The following is a 14,192-nucleotide window of genomic DNA, read 5'->3' on the forward strand; positions in this document are numbered from 1 at the left end:
GCTTAGGGGCAATCCTCTGTGTGGATAGTCATCAAGAGTAAAAGGAAAAGAGTGATTACAATTAGATCCTTCACTGAGCTTGAAGTTATAAACATGGGGATTTCTGAGAGTGGAATGGATGAGTCCCAGATAACCCTGCCAGGGATCAATTCTTCCTCTGTCGGAATGAAGTTATAGAGAGCTGCTCTTTCTAAGCACTGTGTAAGCATCCTTTCCTAACAAGTTATATGGACACATTTCTATAATATTGTAAGCCTGAAAGGCAGGTTCAAAATCTGTTGAATAAATAAATCCAGCCATGGTTCTGGGTGGGAGGCCATTTAGGACACGTAGATTCTAACAGAACCACTTCTTTCAGCAATTGAGCATTATGTACTAAATGTTTTGTTGAGAGTCAGTAATGAAAGCTAACAGCATTACAGCACCATTTGGCTATGGGATGGTATAAAAATGTAATAAATAAATAAATGAGATCAGGACCGTGTGAATCAGACCAGGTGCACATCTTGGCCAGCATCTTGTTTCTCTCAGTGGACAACTGGATGTCTTTAGGAAGCCCACAAGAAGGACATGAAGGCATAGCACTCTCTCCCCCATGTTCCCCAGTGACTGCTATTGAGGGCCTTTTCAAGTGTGGCACATGAAGAAGCACAATTGGCTCCTCACATTTATGGTAGTTGAAATACTCTGGAATAGCTGCTACATTTCTTTTGGCATACTCCTTTTGATGATTTTAATGGCTGTTCCATGTGCTACATTTTTGTTTAAACCTCATTTTATTTATTCAGTTAGTTCAATGTCTATCTTGCCTTTCTTTTGACCCAGATCAAAGGTGGCTAGCAACAGAACCTATAAGAAAGAGACTATAACAAAAGAAACAGAACATCTGAAACAGAGCTAACACTTCAAACAAATCCAAAACACAGACAGTTGTGTGCATAAAATGCGTGTATAAAATGTGCCACTTTCAGAGAGGTGACTGTGTTGCTCTGCTGTAGTGAAAAGGAAAAGACTCTCATAGCACCGTATAGGCTAGATTTATGGTAGCCTGAGCTTTTCATGAATTCAAGGGCACTTCATCCAGTGCATAAAGGTTTATCCTCAAATGGTGTTCAGGACAGAAGTAACAGGTGACATAACACATTATTCTGAGCTTCCTTGTAGTGGGAAGAGAACCACTGCCTATTAAAACCTAAGCAAATACAATCACATGTGCAGACAAGTTTTGCAGTAGCAATTTTCCTGCATCCTCCCTTTGAAGACATCTGGGGACAATGGGGTCTTTCAGATTGGTCACAGAGTATCCTGAGAGGAAGAAACATTCTTCTGGATTCTGAATGTTGCCATTTTTGATACTAGATTGATCTTGCTTAAGACTTTTGCAAAGAACCACTTTTGCAAAGAACCAGATGTCTTCAGATGTGTTGGACACCATCTTACAGCATCTCCAGTTATAGTCAACAACACATCTGGAGGTCTCCAGGTTTGGGAAGGCTGACACCGAGTCTTCCCTGTGTGTCCTATGATTTGCCATGTAACATGTGAAGAGCACCGAAATTTCTATATAGCTTCTAGTCTGTATGGAAATTAATGGGAACAGTGTCCAAATGTTGCAGTCATGGAAATGAGGCTGCACTCCTAAATACTACATTCCTAAAGCAGGGCTGGGCAACTTGTGACCCCCCCAGAGATTTTGGCCCAAGGTTGTGATCCTTCCAAACTTCCATCAACCTTCACTGTTGGCCATATGGAAGTTGTGGCCACAATATTGGGAGGACCAGAAGTTGCTTTTCCTTGTTCTAAAGAGAACATGTCATTGAGCACAGATGCACTTCCAAGTAAAATGTGCTCAGGAGTTCACTGCTCATCAACTTCCAACTTCTGCATGGTTCCCCCCACCCCTCTTTTTTGCCACAGCTCAGCAATAGATAAAAAAACAGGCGAGAAGGTGGCTATCAAGAAGCTCTGCCGCCCTTTTCAGTCTGAGATCTTTGCCAAGAGAGCATATCGAGAACTCACACTGCTGAAGCACATGCAGCATGAGAATGTGAGTAACAACTCCTTTTGTTTGTCTGTACACAGACAGTTGTCTGTTTTTTTACCTCTTCATCTAGATGGGACAAAGAGCTGAAGTTTAGTCTTGAAATTTGCATTTTCATCCAGGTTTAGCAGTCAAAGCAAAACCGATCTTGAGTACTTAATCTCTGAATGTGCATGTCCAAAAAATTTTCTCTGTTCTAGTAGCAATTTATATCACGTGACTGAACCATCCCAGCAGGTATTCATAGATCTCATTAAATCATCAAGATCTCATTGAAAACTGGGAAGGATCACCATATGGAGTTCAATCAATGCGCCAACTCACCAGCCATTAGTACTTGCAAAGATGGAACATGACTAACTAGGCATGTACTAATACTAATACTAGATCCGGCACAGATCTTTCTATACCTGACCCTACAATATTATTTATTTATTTGAAGTATATCCCACTTTTTTCCTTACAAACTCAAAGCAGCTTACATCATCCTGCTCCTGTTCTCAGTCTTATCCCCTTAACAACAACTGTATGAGGTAAGTGGGGCTGAGAGGCTGTTACTGACTCAAAGTGACTCATTGTCTCCTTGGCCAAGCAGGGACTAGAACCCAGGCTGCCTGAGTCCCAGGCCAATGCGCTTAACCACTACACCACACTGGCTCAATATCCTTTTGACTAGAGGGAGCCATCCCCACCCACATGCTGCAGATGAAGACAACTACATTTTTTATTTTTTCCAATTTTAACACCAAGGATCACTGCCCATCCTTTTTCTGCATTCTGTTAATATCTTGAACTGCTGAAAGTCTACTAATTTATGTATTTGTTGGATTTGTATCCCACTGCATTAGCCAACAAGGCTCCCTGAGTGCTTTGTCTAAGAGAGTCCATACTCCAGGAGCTGCTTCTTTTGCTTCTCCCCACAGACCTGATGGACTTGTTTTTTTCTTACACAACATGGTAAAAAGGAGGAGCATAGCAAATCCCAGTGGTCAGTGGTCTGCTCCCGATCTGCAGGGTTGGAGCACTGCGACATCCCACTTCTGGGATGCGCATGGATCAGAGATGGAAATTTGCTTCCTTTCTGATTCCAGCCCTCCAATGGAGATAATCCATTCTTTGTGCGTTCAGCTATGCAGCGGCATTCTAATATTGTAATAACTCCTGCTTTCTTGGCTGAAGGAAAATTTCAGTTGTGTGGTTGCATATGCTCTGATAATTTTTGCAAATTTAGCAAAGCTGTTTTACCAGAACCAAAGAGGAAACTTTCTCTCATATTCCTGAACTTAGTCCCTTGATTGTTATGAGCTCAGGACAGAGCTCAAAGTCTGGCTTTTCTTTTCCCACATCCTGTTGCTTGGAAAGACATTAAGGAGCCATTAAAACATGGCTTAACCCATTGTGCTTTTGATGGGAATAGGAAGCATCCAGACAATGGACTAAACTTGGTGCTTGAGCAGTCCTCATGGTTCTGGCTCAGTCCATTTTGTTCTTCCCTAGACTTTACTGATTAAAGAAGGCATGGGAAGAGCAAAGTCAGTTTGGGACTTGGCCAATAGCTGGACCCTTACAAGAAGGTTTGTGATGGCAAGATGGGGCAGTGCTTCTTCCTGGAGTTCATTATTATCCTCCACTCTGGATTCACATCTTTTCTAGGTCATTGGATTACTTGATGTATTCACTTCAGCTACAACCTTTGATGGATTCCAGGACTTGTAAGTTTGCATTTAATTCTTTGCAAGTATTTTAGAGCTGTACTGTAGGTTTTGTTTCTTAAGAAGTTGCCATGTGGCAGTCGCACCAACTTGATCTGTTACTCAAGTTCTAGTAAAATCAGCTGAATTCATTCTAAAGTGAGTGGGTGTCTGTCATTGCTGTACAGATGCTGGGGGCCTGCAACTGTGCCTTGCAAAAGAGAACTTGGTTGGTAGAATTTATTTATTTATTTGAAACATTTATATCCTGTCCAACACTTGTCCAGCTCTCAGCAAAATTTAGCATCATTATAATCTGGAGTTCAATTTGGTCTTTAGAGATACAAGTCTTCTCAGTGGTGGTCCACACCCGCTGAAATTTCTCCTGAGAGAGCTATGCTTGGTTTCTGGCTGTTTTTGAGATGCTTTTAAAAAACATATCTGTTCTCCTTGACTTTTAACTGAAAACCTTTACGCTTTATGCTGCTGATAGATGTTTTGAAATGGTATATTAGTGAACCTTTTTTATATTAAGTGGCTAATATTTAAAAGGGTTGTATGAAAGTATCTATATTCTACTTGCTATTCAACATCTACATGAAACCGCTGGGAGAGGTCATCAGGAGGTGTGGGCTGAGGAATCATCAGTACGCTGATGATACCCAGCTCTACCTCTCGTTTTCCACCAGTCCAGGTGAGGCAGTGGCTGTGCTGAACCGGTGTCTGGCTGAGGTAATGGGCTGGATGAGGGCCAATAAACTGAAGCTCAATCCAGACAAGACGGAGGTCCTGTTGGTGGGTGGTTCAGGCCTCGGGATGGGGGACTTGGGCCTTGTCCTAAATGGGGTTGCACTCCCTCTGAGGGACAGGGTTCACAGCTTAGGAGTGCTCCTCCACCCTGAGCTGTCTTTAGAAGCTTAGGTGATGGCGGTGGTAAGGAGCGCTTTCCTTCAGCTTCGGCTGATCCAATGGACAGGCAGGGCACATTTCCCAGCTATAAGAATACATATCATCATCGATCATAGATGCAAGGGCTTTCCTGCATGAGACATACAACCCAGTGCTTGACTAAGGCTGTTGCTTCTGCTTTCTCCAGTGGAGGATTAGAGCATCTTTCACACAAGAACCCCCTTATCCTACCTTTTCCTCTCTTCCTTTCTGTGCACTCCTATATGTGCTAGGCTTCTGCAATGAACAATCACCACATCTAGAGATGTGTGAGGAATCTGCAGTGGGGTCAAAAGCTGATGGACGTTCACGATTGGCCTCCCACCCTATTTCCAGCTCATTAACCCTGTGCTGGCTCCAGCTTGCTGTGGTGCAGATGAAGTCGGCCCACGGACTTCCATCACTAAGGCAGACCAAAGTTCATCCCTTTCAACGCCACATAACTGTATGACTTACTTTATTTGCACGGCTTATACAGGCTGCAGGATTCTTTTTTCTGGACACATCATTTTATTAGTTTGTTCTTGTTTTTACTGTGTAAAGTATACATAGCCCTAGTATTCAGCCCGGCATAAGAAATAAGTACAAATCAAATGTGTCTTAGTTTCCAGCTGCCTTATTTCTTAGTTCCTTGTGCAGAATGGTAAACAGTATAATGAATCACTGAAACACAGAGGTCGTATTTAGAGGAAATGGACCATAAAAGCCAATACTCTGATTCCCAAACAAATCAAACTGGAGAATGCATTCATTAATTAGATTTTAGACCTGTTTTAGGGTGGTTGTTGAGTTGTATGAATCCAATCAGTAACCCAGTTCAGACACCACCACAGCCCTCTATGAATGATTGGAGAGTAGGTTTCTCCCACCTGTTCTACCTGGCACCTGTCTCCAGAGCAGAGGAGAAGCAGCAGTGGTCTGTCACAGTTCTGCTGATCTGGACCAGATGGTGATGTGGTCCATCACTCATACCAGTGAACCCGCAGAAGATGGGTGGTGAGCTTGAGAAGACCTTTCTTCTCCATCTGTCTCAGGTGAGGGAGGAGAGTCACCCCTTGTAGACTTGGACTCAGGGGGCCCTCTTTGCAGACCCTACTGATCCATCACTGCCTGGCTTTCTTGAAGAAGAGGAAGAGGGTGAAGACCCTGAAGGAGAGGATGAACCAGAGGAAGAGCAGCCCGAACAACCAGCTGGCAACCATAGAGCTCACCCATCTGAGGGAAGAGATACTGGAGGAAGAGCTGCCACCATCCGACGCGCAAAGGGCAACATGCCTCTGAAACAAGCATAAACCAAGCAGGTGCAGTTTACAAGGTCACTGCCAGTGAAGCATCAGGGAAGAACTCTTAAGTGAACATCTTGTCTTTATCTGGTTCATCCAGAGCCCAGTTAACTGCATCTGCTTTTCAGGTGAATTGCTGCATGAAGTCATAGCAGCCTAAGTCCTATCTAAGGAACACACTGGTGCCACGGAGAAGTGCATGAATGCCATTCAAATGTTGGCAGTAGCCTTGCACACATCTGGGCAAGGCCAGCAAGCACAGGTCCCATAGCGGCTGCATCCCTAGGGTGCACTGCAAGCAGTTTTCCATCCCTCTTCCCCTCTGTGATGGCACCGTTGTATGTATGGCACCTCAACTGCCTCAGTCCCTTGGCCTGCCTCCACCTCCATATGCACCTTGTCAACTGGCATTCCCTGAGTGGCCTACAGCAGATCTTTTGGTCATACCACCCCCTGACCTAGAGATGATGGATCAACCAGTTGCACCACTGCTTGAGTGGGAGGAAAAGCAGAACAACCAGTTCAAAGACAAATTCGGAGCAGTGAGTGCTAACCATCTTCTTCCATGCGGGCAAGCAAACATGGAAGGGAAACAGCACTGGGAAAACCTGGAGGTGCTCTGCAGCTTTTGCTCCTGTGTGTTAACCTACCCTCTATCTACTCTTTCCCCTTGCTATATGCTTTGCTGCTCTCTTCCTGTCCTGTCCATCTTGTAGTAAAATTTTAAAAAATTGTAATGAGAAGAGTAACCTGGTGTGCTTTCTAGGACACTTGGAGCCCACAATTTGCAGTGATATTGTGTGGTCAGACTAGGAATTTCATTAGAGAGAAGGGGTTAGTCAGAATGCTTTCATTTCCTTTATAGAACCACAGATGCCTGTAATGACAGGGGACATGTTATTGCCTACTTAAAGCATAGGATCACAATTAAAGCATAGAATCTATCCCACTAGGCAAAAAGGTGTGTTCCCACCATGGGTGTTAGCAGTGGGATGCTGTTTATTGCATTTTTTTTGGAGGGGGGGGGCATTGAATATTGTTCACCACATACTCAAAAGTATTTTTCTGTTTCTTCTGACTTTATTTCTCTCTTTTCTCACCATTTCCTCGCTTTGTTGTCCAATTTATTAGCACGTTCCTAATTTGTCTACCTCAGAGGTGTTCCCTGTACTCTGCAGGTAACACCAGCAAAACAAAGGACCTGGTGCATGAACCAAGATCTGCTTCCTGCCCTTTGTAGGCTGTGCAGGTTGGAAAGAGCTTTTTTTCCAATTGCAACAAATGCCCTTGGCTAAAGCTTTTGGAACTCAAGTGTTTTCTTCTGCCCATCCCCATGGCTTAATGTATATTTTAAAGCCTGCTAAGATGTTTCTGTAGCAATACCTTCATCAGTAACAACTGCTTCCTCTCTCTCCTGACAGTAACTAGGCTTTCACCCCAGCCTGCATCCTTTGCACAATTCTGACTCCATCCCAACTTCAGCTTCTGTCTCCACTGCTAAAACATCGCTATGCTTGACTGCTGGCATTCCTCTGTACTTTGAAAAGGGCTGGGAAATGAGTCACATAGCTACCTACATCTTATTCCAAAACTCAGGGAATTGTCTTACTACCTTTTAGCTACCTTGTGATGCCATACATGCGAACAGACCTACAAAAGATCATGGGACATCAGTTCAGTGAGGAAAAGGTCCAGTACCTAATCTACCAGGTGCTGAAAGGCCTGAAGGTAAGCTTTGCTGGCTGCAGATACTCAGAGTGGGCCTCTCCCTCACCATCATGGTAGCTAAGCGCTGCTGCCTTTCCTTTTCTTTCTCGTCGTTGTCAGTGCTCGCTTGAGAACCACTGGGAAGGTAGGCAGTGGCAGCTACTGCTCCTCATTCTGGAATGAGAGATAAGTGAGCAAGCAGGTTGTAATGGGGAAGAGGAGGACCAAGTCCAGGGAGCTGTTAGCAGGGGGCTCTGCTGGGCTGTGGGCCCTCAAGTGCCCAATCACTTCTTCCCTCAGGCCGCAGGCCTTGTTCCTGTGTGCAAAGTAAATTTGCCTATCATTGAAAAACCTATAGTAGGGATTTGCAGAACTGATTTTTCCCCCAGGTCTTTCTGTAGTAGCAGGATGTTTCTGGGTGCAGGCAACATAACCACACAAGGGGTGAGCATGGGTGGTCACTGAACTGTGTGTTGTTGAAATGTGGGCTGTCATGAATCCAGACAAGTTAATAAGCCATAGCAAACAGCCCACAATTCATGACCCAGTGAGAACTCATGAGTTGTCTTTATGGTTTGTTGATGATGAACCTTATTAGTGCAGCTGGATTCAGACCACCCACTTTTCCACAACTGATACTTGGCCCTTGCTTGTGCATTATTTTGCCTGAGCCCAATCAATGACGAATGTTGCTTGCAAGGTTCCGTCTTTATAAAAATAGCAGCGTTTTTGCTTGCCTGTTGTTTTTCAGACTCCCATGTTCCTTCAATTCAGCCTCCCCCAGCCTAGTGCCTTCTGATGTTTTGGGCTACAGTTCCCAGTATTAGCCAGATCAGCTGGAGCAAACAGGAGGTGAAGTCTAAAATGTCTGGAAGGCAACTTTAGCCCACAGCTTAGCAACTGAAATAAGTTGTGTGTGTGTTTTCGGATGAGATGGTTTGTTTCCACTCTGTAACTCTCTTGAGTACAAAAGTGTGTTCACTGTGTAACTCTCTTGGGTCAAAAAGAGGCTTTCTGAAAGTTCAGCATCTCTCTGATCAGTTCTGTAGCTCACCTTTTCTTTTCAGTAGAAATTACACAAAGTCTTTCACTTTTCACACTGTAGGCCATTCAATCCCCATACAAATTGTAAAGGAATAGCAAGGTACTCCACAGAAACACCCTGACCACCTATGAGTTGAAATTGTGCACACATATTCAAACTGAATTTCTTTTTCTGTTGTAGTATATTCATTCTGCTGGAATCATTCACAGGGTAAGTGCCACTTCATTCTGCTTTTTTCCGCCACAATCTTATGCATGCTTAGACAGGAAAAAAAAAGACCTGCAAGGCTCAGCATGTATCCTTAATATTTCTTATCTAGATGCACACAACCTGTTCATGCATGCTCCCCCTTCCCAAACTAGTGCCTTCCAAATGTATTGGATTATAATTCCCCAGGTTCTTCTGGCAGTGATATGATCCTCCAGTTTTGTTTCTGTTTCTTCAGAGCACTTTCCTGTTTTTTTTTCAGGGGAGGGAAAATGGAGTGTTATTTCTGAATGTGAAAGTAATTTCTTTTCCTACTTGTGTAATTACAATATCCTGCTATGGCACTGTGCCATCTACAGGCTATGCAGGTGATAGCCTTGAGAAAGCAGGGAAGGAAAGCTTTGCGTAGAGCTCAAACAAGAATTCTGTGACAAAACTGATAGTAGATACAGCAATTAACAGTCTGATGTGGAAAAGTTCAGAAGTATGGGAGTTCAAGTCTCTGGAAACACCACTTTGTTTCAGAAGCCTTTCTCCCCTAGCACTGAATTATGGGATCATTCTTTAGCGGGGATAGGCACCCTTCAGATGGTTCTAACTACAACTCCCATCACCCCCAGCCACAGTCGGGTTTGCCTGGATGATGGGACTTGCATTGTGGAGGGCACTGGGTCATCTACCCCTCTTTTTTAGTTACTGAACCTTAGCACAAAAACTTATCCTCAGACATGACGGGTTAGGGAGATTAACCCCCGTAGTAACTAAGGAAAGAACTACACAAAATGAAATAAATACTGTGTTTCCCTCACAACATTAATGCAGAGATTAAGGGAAAACATTTAATAAATCCTGGCAGGGCAGGAATCATTAGTCCTTCCTTTGCCCATTGATTCGTCCCTACAAATTATGTCAACCAGCTAGCCAACAATCGGCCGGCATAGGGCATCCCACAGGGCTTCCTTTCCAGGTGTTTGGCAAGATAACTTGCAGCTCTGCTCACTAAAGGGAGGAGAGCATTAGTGTCACCCAAGACTATTTGCTGCCTGAAGTGGCATGCAAACGGGATCCCATCCTGTGCTGTGTCTTGGACAAGTAAGACCGCACCATTCCTGCCTTCGTATCTCTTCCCCGCTTCCCTCTTTATGGTGCCACCCAGAGCAGGTGGCTTCAGCATGTGGTGTGGCCGGGCCAGCCATGAGACAAGCACTCTGCCCTCCCTCGGGCCTGCTTCACAGGGCCAGCACCTCATCCGTTCCCGAGTTGAGCACAAAGCTGTGATACTGCCTGGCTTGTCTCTGAGGCAGCTGAAGAATCATTTTGAAACTGCCTGAGGAAAACATATCACATGTCACCCAGGAAGACATCACTGCGTGAGCCTCTTGCACACCCCGAGGGCCAGCTTTTGGCTTTGAAATATGCTATAAAGGGAACATTCCACAACTGAGAGAAAAAGCAATCAAAAAAGCAGGCAGGGAGCGAGTTTGTTCTGTCACTTTCAATCCAGTAAAAGACCCGACTGGCTGTAAGTACAAAATATAAATATTCTAAATCAGCAACTGACTCCTGTGTGCCTGATCCAGGGAGCACTTAAATGAGGACATTTATAGGAAAGAGTGGACGGAAAAGGTTTAGATCCTGAAGAAGAGTGATGGCTAATTTGGGGGTATTAATGGAGTCATCTGTTTTTTCCAGAGCATTTGTTACATCCTATTTTAGAAACATAGAAACAGAGTGAGTCAGAGGGGCCTCCCGGGCTATCTAGTCTGACCCCTGGCTCCAGCCAGCTCCGCTCATGACATGCCCACGACATTTTGCTATGGATGGGGTGGTAGCTGTCTGGGGAGGGGGGTTTCTTCCCCCTGCCATTGACATTAGTGAGAGGGCACTGAAGCGGACCATTCTGGGGCCTCTTGGAGGAATCCATGTCTGCTGCTGGGACACTTGGTATTTCTGCCTCACCACTGACAAGGCCACACCGATAGAACATCTGCATCGGGGATGTTGAACCGCTTTCAGCCTGAGAGCTGAATTCTGTTTCAGAGAACTTCTTGGGGGAAGTCTTGGGGGTGGGGCCAAAGGGAAAGGGGGCGGGTCAAAATGACCCCCATACTAGCTTAGCTTAAGGTTCTTACTGCCAGCCACCGAGCCTTAGCAGAAGCATTTCAACCTTGCAGAATGGGCAAAAAACTGCACCAAAGCTGGGAAACAGCCAAGTTATCAGTGGCTGGGTGAAAGTGGGAGAGGAAGAGGAACCCAGAAGACAGGATTGGGGCCCTCTGTTGTAGTGGAGGCTAGGCTGCCATGTCAGCGGGACAATGTATCCACGCTGGGTCCCAACTATCAAGCTATGCATAGTGCTGAACCCTATACCCTAATAGGTTCAGCACCATAGATACACTAGATCCTGTCAAGTTCAGACTGAAACTTAGGGTGGAGACACTGCCCCTTTGCCATTGAAGCCACCAGCTCTTGCTGCCAAGCGGGCTGAATTTGGCCCTGGCCCTGAGGTCTTGCACCCCTGAGCTATGCCAACAGAACTCTTAGTATTTACATATTGATTTGTTTCATTTCTGTTTTCCCTTTTCTCCAAGAAGACCAAGGTAGTGCACGTGATTCCCCCCACCCCTTCATTTGTTATCCTCACAATAACCCTGTGCAGTAGGTTAGGCTGAGAGTCCATGACTGGGGCAAAGTCACCCAGTGAGCTTCATGGCCAAGTAGGGACTAGAACTCCTGGGTCCCAGTCCAGCACTCTTACTATTACACCACGATCGCTTGCCAAACATACCAAGGGATTTCTGGCAGCATGAATGTTGTCCCACTGGCAGGCTTCCTTCTCCATTGTTGAAGTCACATCCTAGGGTACTTATCCTTCTACTACCAATAGGATTGTCCCCCTAAATTGTTATTTTTTTACCATCTCTCCCCATTGTGTGTCCTGAAATATGACCTACTGATTTTAATTATGTCCAGCTAAGTGGACATGGGGTCCACTTAGGGTTGTGACATAAGTACAGCTAGCCCAACTGAGACAAAAAATGCGATAGAAAGGGTTGAGTTGTAGATGTATTTATGTTATTTTCTTCCTGATCTTGTAGGATCTGAAGCCTGGCAATTTAGCAGTGAATGAAGATTGTGAACTAAAGGTATAAATGCTTTTATTAGTAAGAAACATGTAGTAACAGATTGAACTGCTACTCTGACTGTGCCATTTTGAACCAGCACTGCTGTACCCAAATCCTATCTGTTTACTTGAAAATAAATCTTACTGATTTCAGTGGGTTGCATCTAAACTTACTCAGACTTTGGGTAAAGAATGAGGTTTAATCTGGACATAACTAAGAAAAGTATCATTGATTTCAGTGAGTCTTCTCTAAGTCTGATTAAATCTGAGTTCCACCTCATGGGATGTATTGAGAAGGATACATAAAATTGCTTCCTAATCATTTGCCAAGCCATCAACATTTGTTACTGAATTTGAAAATGAGGTTCAGAAAACAAATTTAGATAAACAGTAAGGGATTTTCTACCCATTATCAGTTTCAGAGTCGTATTATGGCATTCTAAATTAGGACTTTTTGTTGGGAGAAAGACCCATGTGAATAAATGATAATTTATTATCATTCAAGAAGCACTAGATTGGTACGTACTCAGGCAGGTGGCATTCCAGTTGTGAACGCTTTCCTGAGCAAGCTGATAGTTGCTTCTTCACCATCCTCATCCTCATGTTTTTGATTGGCAAAAAAGGACTGTTTCATTCTACCCAGCTTTTCAAGGTGCTTGATGTTTTATCTTGCTCTCTGACTTTAATTATAATTGCAAATAATTGTATAGTATTTATGGTTGCTCTCTTTTGTTTATTGTTATTAATGGTATTTGTATTGTATACGAGTGCCTTTGAGGCAGCAGCTGTGATCCATCAAGGCAAAATATAAAACAAATGGAAGATAACAGGAACTGGCTATGGTTTCTCCCCTTCACTTGTATCAGCTAAGTTGAAAAATTATTTGGAATATGGCAACTGGAAAAGCAGCCTTTGAGTTTTGCCTAAACAAGACTGCTATTGCGCTGATACAATGGAAGTGGATTGACACTGTTTCTGTAAACGTCTCTTTGTTGTGGTTTCATTGCATCAACGTTAAAAGCCAGTTCAAAAACACTTTCAGTCCTTGATGTGTTATTTATAGAGAAGCAATTTCCTATCAGCAACGTTTCATCATGTCTCGTCTGCTGTGTTAGGTGATGTGACAGAGAGTTCAGGTGATACAGAATATTCCTGGGAATAGAACAGCTCTTCACTTTTGCAGGGAGAAGGGCATGTGCTGTGGATCCCTCCTCACTGTTGGTCACCTTTTTCATTCTGTAGATCTTGGACTTTGGCTTGGCAAGGCATGCAGACACCGAGATGACAGGCTATGTGGTGACTCGCTGGTACAGGGCACCCGAAGTGATACTGAACTGGATGCATTACAACCAGACGGGTGTGTGAAATAATTTCCTGGTCCAGTTGTGTGGGGAATTCTTCCCATTAGGAGGGGATTACTGGCCACAAGCACATGTTTCTACAGTTCTTGTCTTTCTGCAGTAAAAAGTAATCCTGGGTTAAATAAGTGCAATTTATTTGTCTTTCACTGCCTTTGATTCAGACAGACACCTGTTCAAAACAGGGAAGCATTTGATAGTGCAGCCTTTCACTGCTTTGGGTCCCCCAAATGTGTCAGGAGGATGCTGGGAGTTATGGTCCACCTTATCTGGAGAACCAGGTTGGGGAAGGCTGTAGTATTACATCCTTGTGTGCACTCATTCAGAAGTGAGACCCACTTTGTTCAGTGGTGCTTATACTCACATGATTGTGCATTAGGGATGAATGAGCACACCAGTCTGAGCCTGTTTCCCACAGCTGCTGCCATCACTCTTGTGAGAAGGATCTGTTGCATTAAAAAGGTGCTATTTGATGTTTCTCTCACACTATTATCTCTGTTAAGAGAGAGGAAATCAACATATTCAGCAAGCCAACCTTCCTGACTTGATGCCCTGCAGAGCTTGCTGGATTACAACCCCCATCAGCCCCTGCCAGTGCCTTGAAGTGATGGGAGTTCTAATTCAAAACATCTGGAGGGCACTAGGGTGGGGAAGGCTGGTTTAAGCAACCAAGATATAGATGCAAATATGAATTAAAGCTTCCTTAGTCCACCACCTCTCTTCCCATTCCAGTGACTTCCAGAGTAATAAAAGGAAAAGGGAAAACATAATTCTAAAGATAATGAAAT

At 44.1% G+C, this 14,192-nt stretch overlaps 1 protein-coding gene across 1 annotated transcript in view; it reads left to right on the plus strand.

Moving 5' to 3' along the window:
* LOC123024287 (mitogen-activated protein kinase HOG1-like) overlaps positions 1–14,192 on the plus strand; it is a 72,830-nt gene that overhangs the window by 48,708 nt on the left and 9,930 nt on the right. The window contains exons 15-20 of the mRNA XM_044431838.1: positions 1,918–2,047; positions 3,695–3,753; positions 7,583–7,691; positions 8,896–8,925; positions 12,021–12,068; positions 13,289–13,403. Coding sequence (XP_044287773.1) covers positions 1,918–2,047; positions 3,695–3,753; positions 7,583–7,691; positions 8,896–8,925; positions 12,021–12,068; positions 13,289–13,403 — 491 coding nt within the window. The remainder of the gene's footprint in view (positions 1–1,917; positions 2,048–3,694; positions 3,754–7,582; positions 7,692–8,895; positions 8,926–12,020; positions 12,069–13,288; positions 13,404–14,192) is intronic.

Source organism: Varanus komodoensis, unplaced genomic scaffold (genome assembly GCF_004798865.1).
Source record: "Varanus komodoensis strain SLA01 unplaced genomic scaffold, ASM479886v1 scaffold1, whole genome shotgun sequence".
NCBI lineage: Eukaryota > Metazoa > Chordata > Lepidosauria > Squamata > Varanidae > Varanus > Varanus komodoensis.